The following is a 24,825-nucleotide window of genomic DNA, read 5'->3' on the forward strand; positions in this document are numbered from 1 at the left end:
AGGAATTAGTTCCCAGTCGGTTTCGGTCGTAAGAATTCAATATGGCCGATTGAAATGACAATCGAGAATTTATTATTTGTTCCTTTGAGAAATCGTCCTGAATTTCTGGAGGAGACGGCGATTTTTTTGAATTCTTACTGGTCGAAAACTCTTGACGGCAGGTAAGCAATGAGTTTGACTTCTGTATTTGTGAAGGAAATAAAAACTGAAAATACCCACTGGCTAGGTGTAGGGATCCAAGATATACCGGTAGGGGGAGTTGGGGGATGAGTTTGTTTCATTTTCGCGCTTTAACCATGTCCACTTGGTTTGAGTAGGGTGTAGGGTGTGAAAATCTTAACATGACCAGCGAAATTTTTACCATGAGCCAGATCACGTTTGAGAGAAATAATACAGAGAAATAAGGCGCCTCTACTTTGCCCTTCTCTTTCCCCCCCCCCCCCCCGCCATTTTGATATGTCAAATGGTATGGTTAAGGTGATTTTAATTGTCCAGTTTTAAAATATTTCTTTCTCTCTCTAAGACTTCACTATTTAGCAGAGGGTCAAGATGACCTTCCATGTTCACTCATTCTCTTACTAAAAGATGACAAAGCACAAACAAGAGTCATTGGCCACACTAGACTCAACAAGGTTCTGGGAAAACCAAAGGCATCATTTTTGACTTGTGGTAAGATAAAGTTTTAAAAAATTATATCCTTGATTTTCTTATGTAGTGAGAGCCCAATCTATAAAGAGGATCTTTCTATTCAGAAGGGATATGTCTATATTATCTTGATTTATCAGTGCTTATAGAAAAGGCCCACCGAGGATGTGGACTTGGCAAAAAGCTCATGCAGCTTACAGAAACCTATGCATCTCAGTAAGTTAACAAGTTTTTTTTTATGAATATCACTAGTTACTCTAAATTTATGTGCAATAAAAAATTGATTCTTTATTTGTACTTGCATGAATTCATACTTGCTCAAAGCAAAAAAGTTACAAAATTGAAAGAAATTATTAGAAATAAAATTGGAGTACTAGCAGCCTGGAATAACCATAGGGGCCAGCGGAGCCAGGCCCCTATTCTGGTTATCGTAATCTCCCTATTCTCCTCTTCTGGTTTTTATGTGTGAATGGGGTAGTCTAATTATCTTTGTTTCTCCTGGAAAACCAGAATTCATTGACTTTGGAAGAAGCCCGTTTAACACCTTGTATTATTACCTTGATGGAAATGTCAGCAAAGGTTTAGATACATGCAAGTTAAGTTCTTGCATTGATTAGTAAAAATTTCTGTCATGTGAAGTTGAAATGGACTTTTTGTTAGAAATTTTGAAATGATAATTACATGATTGTGGTTGCAAATGATAGTGAGTTGGTTGCATGTGATTTAGTCAGAGAATGTATGTTTCCTTCTTCACATTCTTTGTTAGACTTCTATATCTCCACTTCAATTTCAGGCTAGGATTGACAACAATTTACCTCTCAACATTTGACAAGTACGAGTTTTATAAACATCTTGGCTACCATGATTGTACTCAAGTTACTCCAATTAAAGCAAGTTCAACCCTGTTTACGAACTCCCAGGTAATGGACTATGAACTAAATTGGGAAGAATTAGAATTTAAGGTTTTCTGGATATGATAATAGGGACTTTAAGCAAACCACGACGGCTACGGCAACGAGAACATGGAAAAACAATAGATCTAATTGGCAGAACAATAGCCCAGCACGTGCATTTTAAAACTTTGTACATTTCTTAGCCGTCCTTTGCAAAACAACAACGTGAAATCACCAAAATTTGCGTCGTCTGCGAAGCGAAACTGGGGAGGCAAATTATTTTAATTTACATTTGGAACTCAATGCTACTTTTATGCGTTATGTTGAGTTTGAGGTCTGGTGCCCTATGAGATGGTAAACACATACAGCCATTTTCGAAATTCTAACTAAAAGTAGAAACTCATTTTTTAATTGACGTCTTTCGTGGCATTGCCGTCCTGACTGCTTAAAGTCCCTAATTTGTGCTACAACCTTGTCTCCCACCCCGAACTAAGGGAAAAGGCCCTGGGAACAAGGTTGTTTGTGCTAAATAATTACCCAATAAAACTTTTAGTTTATGATGCATTTTATGTTTTTTTTTTATTATTTAATTTCAGCTTAAATTGCTAGGTGAGCAGGTTGGAGAAGGGAACACTTTGACAGTAAATCAAGGGAAAGATGACTTTGCTCATTTCAGTCCTGAAAACTCTGTTTCAAAGAATCAAGAAGCCATGTTTAATAAATTGAATCAATTTGAGAGGGAACAAGGGCAAGAGACCGATAATAATCAAGTAGCCAGCGAGAGGGAAACAAGTTCTTGCTTGTCATCAATGGTTGAACACTCTGAGGCAGTGACACTCACACCATTACAACAGACAATTGTTTCCCTTCCTGCTTCTCCACCCCCACCCCCACCCCCACCTCCTCCCCCTCCCCCACTCCCTCCCCCACCTCTTTCGCTACAGTCTCCACCCAGTCAAATGAGATCGATTCTTGCAAAACCAACTTGGATGATGAAAGAACTAATTTCATAATTACTAGTGAAATTATCTGTCAAAAGCTATAAATATCACTATTGCATTCCTACTAAGTTGATTTAATTAAACTACTCGGCTTTTTAACCAAGTGTCATTTCTCTTTTTACTCTGAAAAGGATTTTTTTCTTCAATCCGTAACCCGTATGACAGCCCATTTTCTTTGGACATTTTTCTTTTTCCTGCGGGATTTTTCATCAATCACAAACACGTTGGACACAAAATTAGGGTAAGCATATAGGAACATTCAACCTCTTCCTCAATGCCAATGGTCGATATTTATAGATAAAACAATACTTGGCACTATTTTCTCTTTTCCTAAGATTGTTGGGAAGGGAAGTGAGATTGACAGAACGGCTAGCGTATGCGCTATTTATGTCTATATAATAACTGTGTTGAAGGATCAGAAGTAGCTGACAAAACATTACTAGTTGTTGTCTATGGGTTACTTGAGTAATTTCAGGGAGAAAAATCGTTGAAAATATGTTAGTATCCGCACATTTAAGGTGCGTGATATTTGGCTTCAAGCACACCGGAAGAGATGTGTAGGTGTGCAATATGACACGCACGATCGAAACACTTATTTTTGGAAGTACTCTTTGAAAGTTTGACTGAAAACTCTCAGAGATTTTTTAATTATCCAGATTAAAAATGGATGCAATGGTAATTTTATAAACATTATAGTTTCCTTTCATGGTTGTCCTCTATTTTAAAATGTGATTAAAATGAATGAAAAAAACTCCCTGTAAATTACCCAATTTAGTAAACTTGCACGTACAAGAGAAACTGCCAATGACGTAATCCCTTGACGTCATCGTTACATCAATAAATTGCATCTTGATTGGTTTGTCCTTGAGTTTTCTCTGAAGATGATTGGTTTAAGACTTGATTAAAACCTGTTTTTCCAGTTTGACTGGCTAGGTGTTTCTCTACGTAACCGAAACGTTTGTAGAGTTGGTTAGTGTTTGGGGCCTCGTCGGTCGATAAGGAGAGTAAGTGTGGTGGTCGTTCGTACTTTTGCTCTTACATTGATTATTACTTTACCTTAACCTTACCAAGCCTAAAGATTTACCTGATTATTTCTTCGCGAGAAAGTTTTCAACCAGAGAGACGTCTTTGTAGTCGATTTCTCGGGTTGTAGTCAAGAGCGTCGATTATCAACGAGTTCTTGTTCAAGCATTCACTAACTTTGTGTCGCTGCTAGAATTTGTTACCTTCGAAGATTCCGTCTCATTCACGTAAATTCGGATTGAGAGGGACAACTTTTTGTATCGGGAAGGTCTTAAGGAAGAAAGGAAGTGAATATCAAGAAGTATAAGACAGAAGAAACGAGTAGATCAGTTCGAAAGACGGTTGAATTGGCCGCAATCTTTTCAGCGTTGTTCCGTTACCTTCTTGGGAGAGTCAGAAACTAAACATTTTTACTGTTTTCCTTGCGGGCATAGCATGCACAGCCGTCCTATTGTCAAGACTAAACGTAACAAACACTCCGTGTACTCAGACAGAGAATTATGGTCACTGTTAACGACATCTTTGGAGAAAAAGAAAGCAAACAAAAGGAAACGGGATCCAGACATGTTACGAAACGCCGTGTTGGAGTTGACTGTACAAAAACTAAACGAAGAAATCACGGAAAGATGTATGAAAAAAGTAAAACGTCGAAAACTGGAGGATTCTTACGAATGGCAAGAATCTCCACACGGACTTGGATGGAACATGACAGCATCTTACCAAGATGATGATGATCTTTTAGGTATCGACGACTTCTTTCAGAAATTAAGTACTAGCTGCAAAACTCGAAACAACACGTCTACCGTCTCTGAGACGTGATATCTCGCTGTATGAAATGGCTGGGAAAGCCAGTGAAAGCCCATCAAAGGAAAGGAAATTTAGGAAATCTTGAGTGGTCGTTGTAATTTCTAAAACTGTTGTGTTCTTAAAATTTTGGGTGATATGCAGGTTCCCCCTTGGTTAAAAAAAGGAAAACAAAATTTTTATATGTAAAGAGTATTTGCAAATTTTTTGTACATTTGATACGTGGTTAAAAAGAAACTTTTTTACTGTAAATATTTATTTCAAATTTGTAAAATAAATTTTTGAGAATACATAAGAGTTTGGGGTTTGAAAATTTGTTGCTTATTTGTTGATTGCTTTCACAGTCACAGGTTGAACTTGATGTTCCATCATAACATCTGTTGTCTAAAGTACATCTAAAGCTTCTGGGAGAAGGTATATTTAGAATTGTGGAATACTTAAGGTCAAAGTTCTAAGTTCATAGAGAGTGCTGTAGAATTAAAACTTAAAGTAAAATTAATCAAAATTAGCTTAGTGCCAAAAAAGAAACCAGCTGTAATCTTGTGCCTAAGTTTGATTTGGGAAAGGCTCTGTTGAACGTGGCAAATATTTTAAAAATAATTGTGCCACAAATGAAGAGGACTAATTGTTTTAGATGAGTGATTTTAAATGTAGTCATTTCTCTTGAAGCCTTGTGCAACACTGATGGTCACATGCTGTTTCAAGTGAGGAAAAGGAGAAATCAGTGGTGTGTATGAAGACAGCTGAAGTCACTGGTAAATGCCATGCGTTTGCCTGTTTGTTCATTTGAATGTCTGTGGATGGCCTCAGAAATGCCTTTTTGTCAAGCCTCAAACAGAGAAGCTGAAATAATTGTTTTTGTAAACTCTTTAGTTCAGCTGCTTACCTTCTGGAAATGCATTGGAGGACAAGTAAAAATGGCAAACCTCAAGGCTTGTTCTGTAGTGATAATGTAATTTACATAGTTAGCTATAGATGCTAATATATGAAAGGCAATAGTGAGAAATGAGGATTAAACATCGTCGAATTGGAGGTGGAAGTAATGATGCCTAGCCCATGCAACCAAAAATAGCTTTTACTTACATTAATTTGACACTGCTGCATACAAGTTCTTTTTGTAATATTTTAACTGTAGTTATGTTAGGGTTTGCGACAGTTGTTCCTTTCATTTGATCTTAAGTGGTGCCAAGAAACTGGCAAGCAAGTCCAATTGAAGCTACCAGACCTTGCAAAGGGGAAAAAGCAAGAATGTTAAGTACAGCTGTAGAGATGATAACATCATAAACTTTTAGTCATGGTTAAAGGAAGCATTGACAGGTCTCCTTCCTCCTTATGCATGGTGTAACTATGTTAGTCTTGGAAATGGGCTATGGAACTTGTGTAGATGTTATACGATTCAACACCTAAAGAGTACTTTTGAACTTGTGGAGTGGAAGCTCGGAGCCAGGAATAAGTAATTATCATGTTGCCCTCTGAATGAGTATACAGACACCACACTTTCTTGTTTCATCACTATGAAGCCTGTTGAATCTGAGATCAGTGTGTGCGTTTAGGTGGATATCGTGTTGCAAAGTGTTTTGCAGGCATTTCAATTATCCACAGTTCAGGAACTGGAATCAGAACATCAGGTATTTCTTTTATTCAATCGTCTTTCATGCGATTCCGTTCATTTGATATTCACAACAGAACAACACAAGCGTGCATTTTTGTAATTATAGTAGTGTGTTAGGAAGGGTGGTTTGTTTGTTTTCCTATTATTATGCAGTCAAAGTAGACTTGGCAATCCAAGCCTGAGAGAATGATCCCAGAGGGTCATCAGGAATTGGTAAACAACTGGCATTTTGATGGAAGCTGGATTCAAGCAATGTAAGCTGACATGAATGAATTAATCACACTTCATGCTTAAGATTAGTATGAGCAATGTACCTGGTTTGCAACTTCAGCAGCAAAACATCTATCATGGACAGATTAAGCATATCCCTGGGGTTATGTATGGTGATCAGTGATAATAAAGTTTACCAAGGATTGTATTGGTCATTCAACCTAAAACAAAAATTGAACATCACTTCATTTCTTCGTGGTTCTTGGCTTCTTGTCATTTATATTGTTATTCTCCTTGTCACTTCCTTCTAAGTCAGCTTTGCGTTGTATGAAAGCATCACCAGTGCATTTTAACAGAGAGAGAGGGACATTCAATTTCCATCCCAGACAACATAACTCGACTTTTTAATATAGGATGTCACACATGATGCATTAGACCTGTAATGTATGACCTGACTGCACACAAATTTGACCCAAAGAAAGATAAAGTAGCATCAGCAGAGAAAGTGAGGGCTAACCCATTAGTCTTTTCCCTGAAGATCTTAAAACCATCTCCCCTGTGGTTGGGACTTCATGATATTAAATGCCAGCAGTACTCCAGCATTGGCTTTGCTAACAGCGTAGAAATTGCAACTCCCAATCAATGGTGATAGCAAGTGAGCAGTTTACCTAGTTTGAATACTGACACCTGGAAAATTCTGTAGTAGAAGGTGGGATATTTGAATGGCCCAAAGTATGCATGCTTTGAAGCTTTTTCAGCTAGTCGGCAAGAAAGCGGCGCTGGAATAATGATGTAGAATCATTACCTATGGAGTAAGAAAATTCATTGTTAGCAGTTCTTGTGATGCTCTTGGCTTGATACATATGGCAAAGGTAACTAAATTTATAATCAAATGAACTACCTTGAGCATGGTAAGCAAATATTTGAAGATTGGTCGTGCAACTTGTGCCCTCCAAGTAAGCGAGCAACTAGCTATGCAGGAGAGTGACTTATAAGAATTCCACAAGAGCAGTTTTCAGCCCTCCCCTATCTACAAAGTGAGGTCAATGGGGACTTGTTCATTGTTTCGATTGGTATTGGACTGGCAAATAATAGGTTACACTAGTACTCTTTTAAATGGGGTTAAACCGATTTTGATGTCGGGCATGGCTTTGTCTTGGTTAGGACATGTTCAAGTTTCTGTAATAGCAGCCACCATGATCTTTGCAGTCACCTCAGATTCATCCTTTCATGATAAAAGGACTTAAATGAGAGAACAGAGATCCAGAAAATCACTTAAAAGACCATTTCCACCCAGCTAGAATTTCTCTTCATTCACTTAGAAAGTCGTCATTGCACCAGGCAAGATCGCGAGAGTGCAGTGTGTTTATAGCTCCCTCGTCAGAGTCAAGTGTAAGCAGATGGACTAAGGAGCAGTTGGCTATCCTTCAATTATCCTTAAATTAGGTTGTTGAGCCCTACAAAAAATTAATGAAGAACTGATCACTCATGAAGCAACATTGGTAAATGCATCTATCTCGGGAACCCCACTCTGCCAAAAGTCAGTTTCCTTACCAATGAGAATACAGCAACAGGTATAAATTTCAAACCATCCCCCGATTCTTTGCCTGCCAGGCAAATGGTATGGTAGTAGTTGGCTATTTTCTTCACTCCTTAGAAATGATCACCACCAAGGTTATCAACATGTACAGTGAGTCACAAGTTAGAGCTAGAGGATATTGGTTTCCAAATGTGTGTAGTTTTGTCAACAGAATTAGCTTCCAATTCAAGAAATTTGGCAAAAGTTGTCTTATCCCTATTTGACCAAAGGAAATCATAATGGCCTTTCACCTGTGGGCGGCTCTTCCCCAGAATATTTTGATAGGATGTGCTAGCTGGCAGCAGCTACTTTCCTCAGTCCATGGCTCTAACTGCGCTATTAAATGGCTACTTAAGAAAGCAACCTGCAATTTAAAGAGAGGTGAAGCAGCAAGTAACCTGTGGAAAATAAGGGATGAAATTTATTGGGAAGTCAGATTGGTTGGAACAAGACTAATCTTCAAAAGTAATCTACCAGAGCCAATAGATTCAAAGAATTAAGAACTTTCTCATCAAATTGATGGCCTGAGCGACTTAGGAGGTAATATCATTTATGAATGCATTTTCCTGTTCTTGCTTGCTTGTTTCTGTTTTGTCTTTGTTTCTGAGAAACAGTGGTGATGACAGGCTTGACTATTAAATTGAAAGTTAGCAAACCTATTAGGCGACACCTCAGCATCACTAAAACTGCTAAAGAGTAAATTTGTTTGATCCATTGGTGCCAGTGATGACAACACAACTGTGGCACATAAATCCAAAAGTACTAAGCCCTTCCCAAAAGTTGCCTGAAGTTTTTCCTGTTTCTTTGGGTACCTGGCACTGCGAGTCCATGCAGTTCGATGGGAGTTAGAGGATTAATCATTCTGTACCTGTAAAGATGAACAATCAAAGAATGGCCTGTTGGCAAATTGGGTGACCTGTTCAGTCTGGCAAGTAGTTTTTGCATCAATTTTTAAGTTTCTTTTCCTTGTGTGATAAGCAAATGCATGTATGCCCTGAGATAGTTTTTTTTCAGGAAGGCAAATGCTTCTAATTCTGAGCTAGGTCATAGTACCAAAGTGACATTCATTAAAGTTCTTGGAAGAGTGATAGTAATCAAGAGGAGTTACCTCTGCACAGCAGGAAGAACCATACATGCAAAATTACGAAATCCCTATTTAGCGTTGCCCTATGACATGCCATCCAAAGTTTTCAGACAGTGGAAGTTGTTGGATGAAACAAGCTCATTCTTTGGATTATCTCAATACTAAGGAAAAAGCATATGTGGGTATTATTTACATTCTCAATTTTTGTCAAGGATGCGTTCAAGATAGTCAATTTTTTTTAAAGCTATTGTGTTGCTTGCTTTTTTTTTTTTTCTTGTTTGTTCTGCATTCGGTTTCGGCAGTTTTATGGAGGTAGCTAAGCTATCTTCCTTGAGCAGTGGTTTATTTTTATGCCCTTGTGGAAGACTTAATTGCACTTGGCAACTTCTCAAGGCATCATTCCAGCTTTTTATGAAGTGTGGTAAAGTTCCAAGGTTTACTATCACCTTCAGATGTAAATTGGCAGGCAAACCCAACCAATTTGGACATTTCACCACTTGTGAGATATTCAGAATAAGCTTACAGCATATCATTAGGACTGGTCTGTATGGGTCTGGCTTCAGATGAACTTAGCTGAGTGAATCCTGCGAAAAAGATAAGAGGTACCATGACTGCTTGGTAGAGAACTTGATCACTGATGGTAGTTTAAGGCAACCCGATTCAATCTTCCACTGAGTTACACAGAATAAACAGAAACACTTTGTACCTTTCAATTGACATGAGCAGCCCAAATTGTGTGGTAAGGAAATATTTCAAACAAGTATGCATGGACTTAGGTATATATTTGGATCTTTGTCAAGTGTCTTTTCAGAATACACTCTGTATAGTGGCAGTTTCTTGGAATAGCAATTCTCTCCAAATTGAGCAAGACTTCATAGCATCCAGCAGCTTTCCCTGCCCCTTTAGAAACCTTTAAAAAATGCGCCGAGCGTTAAAGAACACCCCTTACCAAGATGCATTCCAAAAGCACTAGTGTCAAATAAGAGTTTGGTGCAGTTTCAAAGGTGCAAGCGTGGAGGTATTAAACGTCCTTCAACTTAAGATGCCAAGTTTTCAGCCTCACCACATGGCTTACAACTTGCATTATTGGTGGACTCGTTACTAAATCGATAGAACAAGGACAACTTTCAGAGTAATCCATGAGTCAGAAAGGCATGTCTTTTCAGGATCCAATGTAAACACATGCTGTGATTCTTCCCAAGTGAGTTTTGTTTTAATGGCTAGCTTGTCAGGTTTTTTGTAGTTTTTGTACATGATTTGAACTTTAAGTAAGGTTGTTAGGAAGATGTGTTTAGTGCTATCACCAGCAGATTTTCAGGACTGTTTGTGTTCCCAATGCGAGTCCAGAGTGGAAATGGCAGGCAATCACTGAGTGACCTTGCAGAATTTGACAATCACCATAAAGGCAATTTCAGTGGTTCACCAAGATGACCTTAAAAAAAGAAGCAAATAGATTGTTAGAAGTTGCAACTTCGTCCCAAATGCTAGGTCAAGTTAACCAATTGGAAAACCTTTGTTCTTTTGGTCCCAAAAACAGCGTGACTACTTGTGTAATGTTGCTGATAACGATGGTGCAGATAATCTGGTAAGGGAAATCTTCCTGTTCAACCATATGTGAGCATGTATTTTCTGTGAATTTTTTCTTCTCTGAAGAGTCTTTTTTTTCAGTGGTGAATCGATGGTGAACCCAGTTATTTCACCAGCAGCTATTTCTTGGACTAGCATTCTACTACACTGCGAGTGATATTATGTAGCAGCCATAGCTTTCTGCCTGTTTTAAAAAGTATCCAAGTTCCTTTGTGCCAAAGTAGCATCATCGTGGTAATATCCAGTCCAGTTTAGTGATAAAAGTAGCCTCCTAGATCCTTTCAAGACTTTACCCGACCTGTGTGAGTGGGGGGGCCAAGTGCTGTGTCATTCAAGTGTAGCTGTATGTGCAGTGTCTTGGAGAGCTATGCCCCTCTTGTGTATCTGTGTGCCTGCACATCACCTCTAGCAGTTTAAAGATAGCATGAAAACAGTCATGGACAGCATCTCTCCAAATTGATCAAAGACTTTCTTGTCATTCTTGGAAAACAACCAGTATTTTGGACCTATGTTCTGATCCATTCCTAAAATATGACTTCATCTGTGCATGTTGTGTAGTCCAATGTATTGTGCTACCTGCTTTTGCTTGGTTAAAGTGTGTATTCCTTCAAGGAAAGAGTGTCTGTTCAACTAACACCAGTCCATTCTCAGACAAACTGTTAAGATGAACATTTTTAAAAATCTGGTGATTTTTCATACCATCAAAATCTGTGATTGTCTGATTCACATGGGCAGTCCCAAGTCCTCATCACTAAGTCTCGAAGTACGCTGGTTGTGGTTTAGTCAGGGAGGTGCAATTCATATTTGAATCCTCTCTTGGTGGGTAAAGATTCTCTCAGAGGGTTTAAGTAAAGGTTAGTTTGAGCCCTTTTTGGTTCATGTGTTGTCCCAGTAACTAGATATTTTGTATTTTTTAATTATGTAACTTATGGAGAAAGAAATGCTTGGGCTTAACTGTCTCTCTCAAAAATTGTTTCTAAGGTATTTTGATCAAGTGACTTTGTTGATGAGATTGAAATGAAGTTTAAGCTTAGATGTGTCATCAAAACCAGTGCATACTTTGTAAGACCTTACAGATATTGAGCTTCACCAAGTAACAAAAGCTTTTTGGCTTTGGCAAGTATTTGTTATGGAAAGTTGCCTTTCTTAGTTGTTGTTGTGAAAACTCTGCTTTGTATGCCTGAACTATTAGTAATACTGGGTAAAATTATTTTGATTAGTTACCATTGTACATATTTGACTTTAATTTACTTTCAGTGTAGATTTTGTGCAATCGATTGTTGCACATCTTAGATAAAGGTTTTAATGTTGAAGTACTATCCATTTAGAATTACTTGCCTTAAAAATGCATTTTTGGCTATTGCCAACAAATACTCTTATCTGTAAAATGAGAACTGTGTTGAGCATTGTCTGCATTTGGGGGGATGCATTTGTTCTCTTTTCATTGTAACCAGGCAAATGTAACATTTTTTTCGGATGGAATGTCAAGTGTGAAAAAGGCAAGCTTAACTTTGTGATGTTTTGTTTCAGTGTACAGGCAATTTTTTCTAATGTAACATGTATGTTGCTAGTGGTAGTTTGTAAATAACTTATGCCAAGTAGTTTTGTTTTGGTTTCCTATTACTGAAAGTCTTCATTAGATCGCAATACTTTTGTTATGTAATCTAGGATTTGTTTTGTGCAAACAGTGCATATTTTTGTCAACCTCTATAGTTATTAAGGTTGCTTATGCAGTAGATGAAGCTCGTCTTCACTCATTCGGTCTGCAAGCAGAAGTGTCCAGGGATATTTTCACCGGATTGCAGTCAAGGCTTAATCAAAATTTTCTGCTTTGAATTGCAAGTTGTCAACATGAAGCAATCATTTGGTTGATACAGGTATTGATTTGAACTGTTTCCTTTTGAATAGTTTGCCTTTGAGATGTTTTGCATACTCTGATCAATTCACAGTGATTTCTGTCTGGATCAACACTGTTAACCAGCTCAATTTTGCCTGAAAATATTTGGCCTTAACTTGCTGTTTGGTATAGGTCAGTTCAGTATTTTATTTGGCTCAAAATTGTTATGCAGAAATCTGTGCATATATCCTCTCCACACAGCATTGTGATCTTATTAGAAATAGTTGGCCTTCAAATGCATTCTCTTCATTGAGTTGATACAGGTATTGATATGACCATTTTGCATCTGGTTTTATTTTCTTTGAGATGCATTGCATACTCTGATCACTTCACAGTGATTACTGTTTGAATGTACAAGAACTCAACTAAATTTTGAAGTTTCATGGCCTTGCCTTGATGGATTGTGTGGGTCAGTGATTTGAGCACAAAGTCGTCATCCAGAATCAATCCATTTAACCTCCAAGCAGTTTTGTAATTTCACTGGATGTAGTCATCCTTCAAGTAGAGCCTCTCCATTTGGTTTAGACAGGTATATGATTGACCTTTTGCTACCTGAAGTGTTTTTTCCTTGAAAAGTATTGCATATTTTGATCTTTTTACAGTGTTTTCTGTTGAATTTGCTACTCTTGACAGCTCAATGTGGTCTAAGATTTTAGGGCCTTATCTTTTTGGCTTGTGAATTGCTGATTTTAAATTGTTTGGTAGAAACCAGTGCATCTATCCTCTATACAGCATCTTAATCTCGTGGGATGCATTTGGCCTTTAATTGCGATCTTGTCGATGTGTAGAATCAGGTATTCACTCATCCTTTTGCCTTCTGAATTGTTTTCTTTGAAATGTGTGGCATACTCTGATCAATTCACAACATTTTCTGCCTGAATGTGGAACTGTGAGCACCCCAACTTGGTCTCTAAACTAATGGCCATGACATTTAAAGTTCATGTAGGTCAGTTTTACAGTTTGTCCAGTTTAAAACTGTTGTATAGAAGTCCGTGTATTCTATTTTACACAGCTTGATGTAACTTAAATGATCCTAGTTGAAATTTATGAGCATTTTGGACAAAGATTTTTCCATTCCATCTGTAAGCTTTCAGAAGCTGATTACCAGTAAGTCTTGTGATTGTCAGAAAAAAAACTCTTAGCAAACTGGATCCTAGAAGCAGAGGTACTGGTTCTTGTCTCTTTTTCTATTTCAATTTCAATATTTCTCTGGACACCATGTATATTGCATTAGTATCTTCAGTAGTTTGTCTTGGCAAGTTCAAGTCTGATCATGCAGCTCAACTGAAGTCATGAAGAAGGTACCAGTTCTTGTTTCTTTTTCAATTTCAATATTTCTCTGGACACCATGTATATTCCATTAGTATCTTCAGTAGTTTGGCTTGGCAAGCTCAATTTTGATCACGCAGCTCAACTCTGATCATGCAGCTCAACTCTGATCACGCAGCTCAACTCCGATCATGAAAAAGGTTCCTCCTTTGAGGTATTCTGGTGTGAATGATAATTTTTATCCAAATTGCATTTAATGCAGTGGATACTTATGTCAAGTCAGCAACATATTTGTTTGTGCAGTTCAACTCAAATGGTGAAACAGGTTCCTTTGAGATAATTCCGGAATGAATTTTCACTTCAAATTATTGGCAATGTGGTGGATGCTTTGCTTAATTGACAGCATTTTTGCTCGTTTGTGTATTGAAACATTGGCTAAATCTTGGTGCAGGCCTTCAAGGTATCAGGTACCAAAGTCAAGTTTGTTACTGTGTTTTGTCTGATATTGAAATTATTGTAGAAGAATGGTGTATTCCAATTAGTTCTACAGTGACAGTTAAACTGCAATAATTGGCTAAATCTTGGCAAACCTTCAAGAAAGCAGGTACCAAAGTTAAGTTTGTTTCTGTGTTTTGTCTGATTTAAACATTTTTGTGGAAGAACAGTGTATTCCAATTAGATCTACAGTCACTCTTGTACTGGGAATGAACTTCCATGTGTCCAGCAAAGAGGAAAAGGAATGAATCAAACCAAGGAATCAAAGTATTGTACAGTTAAATTTGAAACTACTTCTTGCTGCTATGGTTTTTTCCTCCAGAAGTATTTTGTTAAGTCCAATTTGTGTGCGAGCCATGCATGTGTTGTTCTTTTCAACAGTGTTAAATTATCCGGTGGACAAAGTACTAAAGTACAATTATTCCGTCTGCAAAAAGTGGTGTATTCTTTAGAGAAACTTTTTGATTGTGATAGCTTCCGGTCCTTGCCGAGAACTGACTGAAAAAGTACACAGATCCGAAACTGTTCTCCATGTGAAGGTCTGAGTTGACTGCTTAGTTGTCCAGTGCATTGTTCAAGTAAGATCCTGTTTTGATTTCCTCTTGGAATTCTTTTTTTGTGCAAACGTTGCGTATTATGTCAGTTTCCACAGCCTTGCTCCAACCTTTCTCTGGTCTGCATAGTAGGACAAGCTAAAATGGGCTGGCAGCATTTGCCTTGTTTCATTTCTAACAACAACTTTCCGTAGAGACTAATGGAATCTTGTGATTCCTGTGAATTCCAAGGTCTGGAACTCTGGAATACAGGTATCGGCCCTTAAATTTTTTTGATGTGAATTTTCAGCGCTCTAATTCAAGTAGATGTGGTGTGTATACTTTGTTCAATTTTTACAGCACTTTCATACACAAGATGGAATTTCACTATAGAAACTTGGACACCTTTGAGCAATTGCCTGGTGTGCACATTGTGTTGTAAGTCTGGAAAGTCAACAAGCTCTGTTTTGCTGTTAAATGCAAATTTTCAAGACATTTACAAGTCACTCTTGTGGCATTCATTGAAAATTTTTTATATGTGCAAATGTTGGATATTCTGTTAGATTTCACAGCTTTCTGGTAATTTTCACATCACTCCAAAACAAGGTGGATTGAAAGTTGCAAATTTCCCCCTGGCAGTCAGCTGCTTTCTAGTCTTTCTATTTACATCAGTTCGGATAAACTCTGGTAAAATGGATCCCCAAAATACAGGTATTGGATCTTTATTTTTCCATCATAATGGCTTGATTTCAACTTTCGTGTCAACACCGTGTGTTCCATCAGCGTCTTGAGAAGTTTCTGTTTGGCAAGCTCCACTTCAGCTTGGGATCTACAAAGTAAGGCTTGATTGGAATCTCTTTTGCCATCACATTCAATTAGAAATGGTTTTGTGGGAAACTGTGTATATTTTGTAAGTCTCTGGAGCCCTCATGAACAACTCTCACTGGATGAAGGTTAGTTTTCTAATGCATATTTGTTTCCAGTTGGAAAGATAGTGTATTTTTTTCCCAAGAGAAGTGCTCTTAATGGATCAAGACAAACAATCAGGTTAAACTTTTGCATTTTTTTTTTCTCATATTGAAAGTCAGTTTGAAGTCTTTCTTGGTAGTCCATTTTTGTCGTTGTGCAGACAGTGTATACTTCATTCTCATCTTAACAGCGGTAAAGCTGAGTGGATTCAGGTCAGCTTCAGGTTGCATTTTTGACCTTGGAGAATTTCCATGTATCAGTTTCTTTCCTATTACTATTGTGTATTAGCTGTATTAATGTTAACCGCAAAACATGCATTTAAGGCAACATTAAATGATAGTGTGTATACTTCTATTATGACAGTTAATAGAGGAAGTTGTTGTCCTTGTACTCTATGTTGCTATCTCTTAACCAATTATGGATCATGTATGCAGCAGTGTCTATGCATGGGCAAAGCTTAATTAAGCAGTTAGATTAGTATATGTTGAAGTAGCAGTTAGGTCATTATAGGATAGGGTCTCTGAGGTTGCAGATGTTACAGCAGACGTCACAGTGCAGAAGATGAGGATGATCTGCTTGAAAGCGGGTGAGTTGAACTCCGCAAGTCCCATACCTAGGAAGGCCAAAGAAGAGCTAAAAAGTAAGGCTAAATTACCTTTGCCACTTTTATTTTGGTAGGAACATTTAAAATTATAAGGACGTCATGGAATGAGTTACACTCGAGGCCTGGATCAGCGGATATTTGAGGTACTAAAAGAAAATTAGGAATCGTTTTTAATACTCTCTGAAATGTAATGCGATTTATTCCTTGCTATTCTAATTCAATATTTTTTCTCTCCTTAGATGTCTTCATGGAATGAAAATGAAGTGGAGATTCATCTGAAATTTTATTCAGTTTTAAATGTGCAAAATGTTTTAGATCGGTCTTTCATGGCATGCCTGGGTGTCAGCTGCTTGCATTGGGCCAGGACTATGTTTCCAGACTGTTTTTGTCCCACAGAGGGTTTTTTTAGTCTGGTTTTACGCAGCCGGCAGGCAGCACACAAAACAGATCTATTTGTCAATCACTGTAAAAGTTGAATTACTTGATTTCATCTTGTCAGAGTTATTTTTGGATCATGTATGTCTAATAATTGGATTTTTTTTATGTTTGGATGCAACTTGGCATTTATTGACAATAAATTACTTTTGAATGATATCTTTTCTTATTTTTTCTTTTTTTAACATTTAATAGTGGGGGAAATAGAGGTAATTAAGAAACTTGACACCCAGCTTCCCAGGATAATGTTAAATTTTTCCTGATGAATGGAGCTGTTAAGAAGCCCATTACATGCTAAACGTTCTAGTCAATGTCCTTAGGCATGTTAACGTTGTTCAACCCCCTCAAGTTGATTGGTTGAAGTAAACTTGGCGTTTGATACCAGTTTGTTCAGCTGTGAGGTGACGCATCAGCTGAAACTTTAGTACTCCTGGCTAGATACATCTCTCTTGATGGCCAGCTGTGCTAACTGAAGCACATGCCCTTTACCACATTTTGATGAAAACATCCTAAAATGCATCCCGATTTCTTGAGTAGAACCTTCTGACGAAACAATCTAGGTAAACTCTTGTCGTAATCACGGGGAAGCCAGGGGGCGAAGTTGCATCCTGTAGGAAGGAAAAGTTCGCTTTCCTTGCGCGGAGGGAAAAATTTCTATTCGCGGATTCTTTCGCACGCGCTACAGACTTGGCCAACAGGTAGAGACTGCTTATAGTTTTGAGGTAGAGCGAAGAATTAAAACTACACCTATTAACTGGAAACTATGGGAAATGTAAAGTACGCGTGGTCAGTAAGCACACTGAAACGTTCTTTAGTGGTCAAGCCGCTTGGCTCTTACTCTCCAACTTTTTCTGGAGATACTTTTCTAAATCAAGCAGTGGAACAAAGCGCAAACAGCAGTTCTTGATTGCTAAAGTAATTCTCCTTGTCAGAACTATAGAAAACGGGGGGAAATGTTGGAAGAACATACTAATATGCAGTGATATCACGGGTAAATTACCTCAAGGATAGAACATAAATTCCAAAATTAACAGTCAACAGAAATGATTATCATGTAAACAGCGATAATTTTTCAAGATAATTTTGGTTATATCAACTGAAATAGTTAATGTAACTGGGCCACCGTAGAGTTTCTCAACTGACGTCTCAAGCGCATTAGCCCTTTACCCTTCGCTCTGACAAAGGGCTTACGCTTGGAACGTCAGCTTCGCAACTATTTATGGTAGTCAACTTACAATCTCAACTCAGTTGATAAAACCAAAATTACCTTGTTATACTTCCCCACGATGCAACATAGTTTATTTAGAAACTTATCCCCTTGATTCAGTGACAAGTTTTGGTTTGTTCTCAAAGAACTCGTATATCTAATAGAGAGGGGTCAGACTGGTTTCCATGACTATTCTTTTATCGTGTAATAAACTTAAATCTTGATTTTGTTAAATATATCTATTTTAATGGTCACTAATTTTGTTCGTTAAATTGTATAGAGTTGAGAACAGCTGCAGACATGTAAAAGAACTATTGTCAGTTTTCTTGCATATCTTGATTGTCTTCTGTGACAACATGAAATTCATGCTCTTTAACTACTTCCTCTTCCTCACTTTCTTGTGCAGACTGTTCATCAGTCTGTTGGATGAGCCCCGACAGGTCCACTGTTAGGTGGGGTACTACCCCACCCTGTTCTTGTGCTGGCTCTAGCTCCACAGAAAGAGGCAGTTGGATCTGCCCTGCGAGAATGTGTTGACTCACTACACCTTGCATCATATGCTCGACATTTGACTGATGCAACACCTGATCTACAACAGACATCTCTGACTGGTTACTTGTGGGAATGATGGCTGCTCCGTCTAGCATGGTGTGAATGACAGCTTGCTGAGCCACGACAGATTCTGCCAGAGACACAACATCGGCAGTTGCCTGAGTAAGACCATCTGGATTTACCATTGGGTCATCAGTGGCATGCACTAGCAGAGACATCGTCTGAACTGGTGTGGTTTCTATGGATACTTCTTTAGCTACGATAGGTTGAGCTAATACCAACTGGTCTTCTGAGGCTTGTGTTACAATGGTATGCTCTCCTTGCGAGTACACAAGGGCTTGGGAAGTAATGGATTGCTCATCTTCACCTCCTAAAGATAATTTAACAAATCAACATCACTTTTTAGTTTCCAGAACAACAACAGGAGGGCAACAATTCCATACGCCTGCCCGACTAGAAGTTTCAGACAAGCATGATACTCTAAATGAATCAAACTAAAACTGTCTTCCAAGATAAATTGGTGTATAGATCAATAACTTAAAGGTAAATTAGCCAACATAAATAGTCTCTAAAGCTGACGTTTCAAGCATTAGTCTTTTTATCAGAACAAATAGCCAACTTACATTCATCTATCAACTGACAGCAGCCACTAAGGGGGTTAATTAATTGAATACCCCCCACATACACAGCACCACAACTTCTTTGGAAACTTATAACTGTCTTCCCTTTCCTACTGGAACACTGAAATCTTACCCAAATTTCTTTGCCTTCTGGTAATCAAAACCAATTTTCTTTTACCCACAACGATAAAAAGACCAGGATTTCATTTAGTTAGAACTGTATTTATTAAACCGTTGGAAGTGCCTGTGAGTAATATCAAGCAAATCCTATGTTCTGATTGGCTACCTGAACAGGTAAGATGGGCCCATCTTGCCTGAAAAAACAATGTGTGGAGCAGAGTGGAGTGGACTTACAAAGTCTTGGACTTTGTCGGTAATGGAAATGCAAAAAGGGTCCTGGCTCTTGAAATGAACAAGTAATTATTGATGCTTAATAAAGCAAAATCATTTTGCTATAAATAAGTCCTTTACTGACCAAGCTTGTTCACTCGAGATGGCTGGATATTAGCCCTGTTCTCTTTTTCCATTTCTATGGACCTCACCTTTGTCTTGGTCCATAAAAACAGCAAAAAAAGAACTTGGCCAAAATCCAATCATCTTGAACTCAGGCTTGATCAACAATGCCTTATTATTTGATCAAGTGCCCAACCTCAAGAAGACATCCACTCTGTAAAGCTGTACCTAGCCTTAAATAAGCATCTTGACCCTCACAGAGCTTGATGTGTTACAACTTGGTTCTACAAAAAGACTTCACTTGCCTGTGTACATCAAAAAGAACTTTACCTGTATCAACCATATTATCAAGATGCTGAAGCATTTGACCACTTTCTGTATCCTCAACAACTGGTGCAGTAGAACCAATTTTGCCAGATGCCTTCTTACTTCTCTTTTCACCCTTATTTGCACCTGCATGTCTTTTTTGATGAGCGTTGCGGCTTCCACTCTGACTAAATGTCTTGCCACAGATTTCACAGACATAAGGTTTCTCTCCAGTGTGTATAAGCTTGTGTTTCCGAAGACTAGAATGTTCAGTGAAAGTGCGACCGCACCCTTCATGAGTACATGTATACGGCCTCTCCCCTGTCAAAGAGTAAAAAAAAAAAAAACAAAACAAAAAAAACAAATCATGATACTAAATGACAGCAACTGCCAAATGGCCTAGCAGGTAGTCTAGAGGTGATTAGACATGACTGATTTGAGTAAGTTGACTGATGAAATAACGAAGATAAAACAAAGGTAATGTATGATGAGTAGCTATAAATTTTAAAGAGGGGATAATCAGTTGATAGATGTCATCTTTAACTGAGAATCCTTCATTTGACATTCGACTTACCTGTGTGTATGCGCATATGATTCTTCAGATTTCCTTGTGTTGTAAATGATTTCATACAGTTTTCCACATTACATGTGTAAGGCCGTTCACCTGTGTGTACTCTCATATGAACATTAAGCCTCTGCAAGACATAAAAGCTTTTGTTACAACCTTCAAAAGAACAGTGATATGCTCTGTCCCCTGTGTGAGTCTTCATGTGATATTTCATGTGTGCTGGCCATGCAAACACGCGGTCACACCCTGGGTGTTGGCACTTGAATGTTCTTTTTCCACTGTGTGTACATTGGTGATATCGTAGGTAGCCAGATGATGTAAAATTCCTACCACATCCTTCGTGTGAACAAGAGTATGGTTTTTCTCCTGTGTGTGTTCGAACATGGTATCTGAGATGCGCTGCAGTATTAAATGTTCTTCCACAGTCAGCATAATCACATTCAAACAGTCGTGATTGATTTCTAGTTGATAAAAGATAAACTGCATTAAGAACCTATATTTGTGAATAAATTGGAAACATGAGTTTCATTGCTTTCCTCATTGTTTCAAAATAATATATGAAGATTTCAAAACCATTTTTTTAAAATGCTAAAACCTTCTGAAATTTTATATTCTCAAAGAGAGATGACTCAAAGACAAAAAAATTGAGAATATAAATGAAGTAAATAAATAAATGAATTTACTTAAATGGCTATCAGAATTAGAAATTTAATAAAGGATAATTCCCTGGCCCACAGCTCAAGTTGATAGAGAACAAAAGTATTTAAACTGAATTGACAAATGATTAAGAAGGATAGTTAACAAGGGTTCCAATAGGAGCCCACAACAAGCAAAATTTGCTGTCTATGTCAAGCAAAATTGCAGCTTATTTTCTCAGAAATTAGCAAAGTGTAAGAGTTAGGATCAACCTTTCATTGGCCTCGTTTGCAATTTTTGCCATAGACTTAACCCTTTAACATTGCTTCGTCTTCTCGGATAAGATGTAAAGCCGTAGGTCCTGTCTCCTGCAGGGTTAGGGGTAGGAGACGTAAATTTCCCATGCACGAGATAACTGTGTAGTGGATGTCCTCCCCGGGGTGAGATGGGTGGGAAGGTGAGATCACTACATGGACTGAAGTGGCTGCCTGAGGCGCCTGATAAAAATGCTGTTAAGCGCGACTGAATATATCCACAGAGAAGTCTGCGCTATATAAATGTAAAAAAAACATTTCCCAGAGGTGATTAACCACCTCCCAGTTAGCTCAATGGATAGAGTGCTGGACTGATGTGCAGAAGGTCGATGGTTCGAGCCCCTGCCGGACCAACACTCAAGGTCTTGAAATAATTGAGAAGAATATGCTGCCTTTCTATAACATCAAGAAATGGTTTAGATATTCTAGTCTTCTCGGATAGGGACGAATAAATGAAGGTCCCGTCTCCTGCAGGGTTAGGTGTGATGGATGTCCTCCCCTGGGGTGGGACGGGTGGGTTGTTGTCTTGCGTTTCATACATGAGCCTCTGGCTCAGGCAATATGGGTAACCATGCCCCACGTAAAGACATTAAACTTTGATTACTATTACTATTACTATTACTATGAAACTTCTCCCTATGACATCCACACATTATCCAGCAGACAGGTAATGAGAATACTCAAACTTATCAGGTAAAAGTTGTTATCTTGATCTAACTCCAAATTCTCATAACTAATTTTCAAGGAAATGTGTAGCAGCTAGAGGGGAGAATTAACAATCAGATCTTGGGAGTTTAAGGGTTAAAAACTGATTGAAACCCCTGGGTTGAAATCAACACTGCAGAGGAGAGCAAATAAAAAAACTTGAAAACAAGATGGTCCAAACATCAAGTGCTTACTTGGTTGCTTCCCTTGACCTGGGTATCACGAGCATATGAGTTTGCTGACTTTCCTCTGGTGAGCTGCAGTTTTGAATGTACAGCAAACCTTGTGATGAAAAAAAAAAAAAAAAAAAAAAAAAAAAAACAGAACACAGAAATGTTACTGAAAGACTTGTTTGAAAGTCAGAAATAGTGCATTTCTCTTTTTCATAAGCAAATGTGAAATCAATAATAATTATTATAACAAATTTAATATTACCAAAACAATAGACAATGAATGTAAACTTGAGGCTGATTTAGGTGTATACCTGTATCGTCTGCATCTGTCTCTTCACCTCTGTCATGTAACACTTGTGGGGAGCTGCAGTTGATGGTATCTGTTGCAATGGTGACACACTGTTCCTCGTCATTTCCTGCATCATTTATAATGTCATTTGGAATAGACTCCACCACATCTGAGGAACAACTGGAAGACAATCCAGATCCTTAGAAGCAAAAACAGAATGGATGTAAACATGTGTAAATAATAAAATTTAATTAAACAATAAATTTAACCCTTTACAACCTGATATCAAATTATATACATATTCTCCATATTGTTCTCTATAAATTTCCTTTGGTTCTGAAAAGGGGAATTTATTTAACATAATTTTTATCTTCTTTAGTTGGTGATCATTTCCTTTATTCTTGTGACCTTGATGTGTGATTCAAGGGTGGTATTGTAAGAAGATATTAGATGCTAATCGCTTTAGGGGGTTAAATGGTTAATGGTGACAAAACAAGATTGGAGTTGAAGCCCGGGACAGGATCACTACTAAGGAGAGGAAGGGGGTAGCAGTACTAAATATATGTTCTTTTAGCAAAGGAAACCAAGATCATAATTTCTGCTTCTTGGGCCATGACCTAAGCATACCACGTTTACTTGACTGATGTAGCTCACCTCTTTCAGACACTATCATTACCTTGTTTAGTCTCGGCATTTGAGCACTCATCTGATGAACACGCTATTAAAGAATGCGACTCTTCTGAGAGGATCTCAGGGGATGTTGGAAATGCTTCTGAGCCAATTGCCTCAAGACTTTCCTGCTCTACTGACAAATCCATAACAAAAAGAGCAGAACCAACTGCAAAAGAAATATTTTTGAGATCTGGTTTACAACAAAATTTTGCCTTTGTTACTCTGGGCTTTTCAGGGTCTGCAACAGTGAGGATGTGAAAAATGACATCCAGTTATTGTGCTGTGGTGATGAATTTTGGCCATGATGGAATATTTAACAAACAAAAATTTTATTTCTGGAAAGGATTGGGTTGATGCCAACAACTGCATAAGTTTGGCAGTTGAATAAAGTGCACTGTTACTCCTTTAACTGAGTTCTAAATATGTTGTTTTTTTGGTGCTCTAAGTTAGTTTTTTGTTTTTTCTCCACAGCACAACTTGAACTATTTATATGATCAAGGTTCGTTTCGAAATTTTCCGGTATGATGACTGCAAAAGGAGACAAAATAGAATCACTTCCCCTTAATAATTACACAAGCTCATTTCCAAGTCAACTTTTGACAAATGTTTAAAATGTTTTCATCAGGACATGCTTCATTGAATTAGAAGTAGAAGACTGAATTAAATTATACATCAATGTACGGAAAGCGAAGAAGGAATTAAGTTACAAATACACCCCATCATAATCAACAAAACTTCACGAACTTGACAATATATCATGGAGATAATGTTCCACGTTTCGGGGATACCTGGGACTCTAATCGATCAGCGCCAAAAACAAATCAAAAGACAGATGCATTAGACGATAACGTCTGGACAATTATATTAGAGTTTCCCATAAACATCTGACCCCACCATGTGTTTAGCTCAAACACTGAGACATAGTATAACTCTCTCAAATATTTCTTTAGGATTCCTACCTGAGCAGTTGACGCATTTTAAAGTTCGAATCTGATGACCGTACTATGTTTCGACTTTTTTTTTTCTCGACATTAAATGTCAACCATTCGAAAGAAATGTGACGGGTAGAAGAAACTTACACCCGTCGATTACAAGAACGCATATTTATCTCATTCTCGCAACGGTCTGCGCTGTTCGGTCATTTTAGTGTTCTTTCGGACAATCATACTGATCGAATATACCTTTAGTCAACCTCTTTCAGCTGGTTGTATTTCCCGCTTCTTTTTTTGTGATATATTATGGTCTTTTTCTTGTGAAAAACTATCATGGTTTATCCGCCATCCCTTCATTTCTCTCTTCTCGGTGTAACCTTCCCTGCTAACCTAGCGCACCTTCATGCAGAGATAAGACCGGAAGTCGACTTGATCTTCCTGTCATTCCCGTCTGCCACGAATAGTCTTGTTTAGAACATAGGTTTCGTAACTTTGAAATGTTTTCTCTGTTAGAGGTCTTCTATTTTTAGTTGTTTATTGAATGAAGATCTGGATTTGATAAAATAAGATTTACAGTTCATAGGCAAAAGATTTCTTTTCTCTTAAGTATATACTTTTGCTGTGAGACGAAAAAGGAAAACAAATTTAAAGTCACGTTTCGTGCATAAACGTACGGAAAAAATTTATTGCTGATTTCTCTTACATTTCTTTATGCAAAAGTTGATTCCTTGCAATTTGCCATTTGGGTAAACGTCGGG

The 24,825-nt window shown here is 37.9% G+C and overlaps 2 protein-coding genes across 6 annotated transcripts; one reads left to right on the forward strand and one right to left on the reverse strand.

The window, feature by feature from the left end:
* Window position 1: 1 nt before the first annotated feature.
* Window positions 2–16,797, forward strand: LOC111324981 (uncharacterized). 4 transcript variants are annotated; one of them, XR_016002515.1, is made up of 11 exons: window positions 5–161; window positions 524–669; window positions 786–861; window positions 1,439–1,565; window positions 2,671–2,780; window positions 3,997–4,304; window positions 4,711–4,780; window positions 5,036–5,121; window positions 5,240–16,187; window positions 16,280–16,348; window positions 16,445–16,797. XR_016002515.1 is itself a non-coding variant. In XM_088763294.1 (6 exons), the coding sequence occupies exons 1-6, from the start codon at window positions 55–57 to the stop codon at window positions 4,379–4,381; spliced, it is 951 nt and encodes a 316-aa protein (XP_088619420.1). In that variant the 5' UTR covers window positions 5–54; the 3' UTR covers window positions 4,382–4,661. The 4 variants fall into 4 exon arrangements, 2 of the variants coding, with proteins under 2 accessions (XP_088619421.1, XP_088619420.1); XM_088763294.1 differs by lacking the exons at window positions 4,711–4,780; window positions 5,036–5,121; window positions 5,240–16,187; window positions 16,280–16,348; window positions 16,445–16,797 and having other exon boundaries at window positions 3,997–4,661; XR_002694295.2 differs by lacking the exons at window positions 5–161; window positions 524–669; window positions 786–861; ... (1 more) ...; window positions 2,671–2,780; window positions 3,997–4,304 and adding an exon at window positions 3,526–3,543.
* LOC111324956 (uncharacterized) lies at window positions 9,064–24,479 on the reverse strand. 2 transcript variants are annotated; one of them, XM_022928621.2, is made up of 7 exons: window positions 24,317–24,479; window positions 23,140–23,301; window positions 22,486–22,662; window positions 22,196–22,283; window positions 20,353–20,807; window positions 19,803–20,099; window positions 9,064–18,769 (listed from the first exon to the last, which is right to left on the reverse strand). In XM_022928621.2, exons 2-7 carry the CDS (start codon window positions 23,279–23,281, stop codon window positions 18,165–18,167), a joined length of 1,764 nt encoding a protein of 587 aa, XP_022784356.2. In that variant the 5' UTR covers window positions 23,282–23,301; window positions 24,317–24,479; the 3' UTR covers window positions 9,064–18,164. The 2 variants fall into 2 exon arrangements, with proteins under 2 accessions (XP_022784356.2, XP_022784357.2); XM_022928622.2 differs by lacking the exon at window positions 24,317–24,479 and adding an exon at window positions 24,095–24,303.
* Window positions 24,480–24,825: the final 346 nt, after the last annotated feature.

The sequence above is a fragment of the Stylophora pistillata genome, chromosome 6 (assembly GCF_964205215.1).
Source record: "Stylophora pistillata chromosome 6, jaStyPist1.2, whole genome shotgun sequence".
Lineage (NCBI taxonomy): Eukaryota > Metazoa > Cnidaria > Anthozoa > Scleractinia > Pocilloporidae > Stylophora > Stylophora pistillata.

Excerpts from the sequence above, each read along its gene's own strand:
- LOC111324981 (XM_088763294.1), top strand. The coding sequence starts at position 55 with ATGACAATCGAGAATTTATTATTTGTTCCTTTGAGAAATCGTCCTGAA. Across the intron at positions 162-523 it reads TCGAAAACTCTTGACGGCAG|ACTTCACTATTTAGCAGAGG; the intron begins GTAAGCAATGAG and ends TCTCTCTCTAAG. Across the intron at positions 2,781-3,996 it reads ACGTTGGACACAAAATTAGG|CATGCACAGCCGTCCTATTG; the intron begins GTAAGCATATAG and ends TTGCGGGCATAG.
- LOC111324956 (XM_022928621.2), bottom strand. The coding sequence starts at position 23,281 with ATGGATTTGTCAGTAGAGCAGGAAAGTCTTGAGGCAATTGGCTCAGAA. Across the intron at positions 22,284-22,485 it reads GACAGATGCAGACGATACAG|GTTTGCTGTACATTCAAAAC; the intron begins GTATACACCTAA and ends TTTCATCACAAG. Across the intron at positions 20,808-22,195 it reads AGGTCAAGGGAAGCAACCAA|AAATCAATCACGACTGTTTG; the intron begins GTAAGCACTTGA and ends TTTATCAACTAG.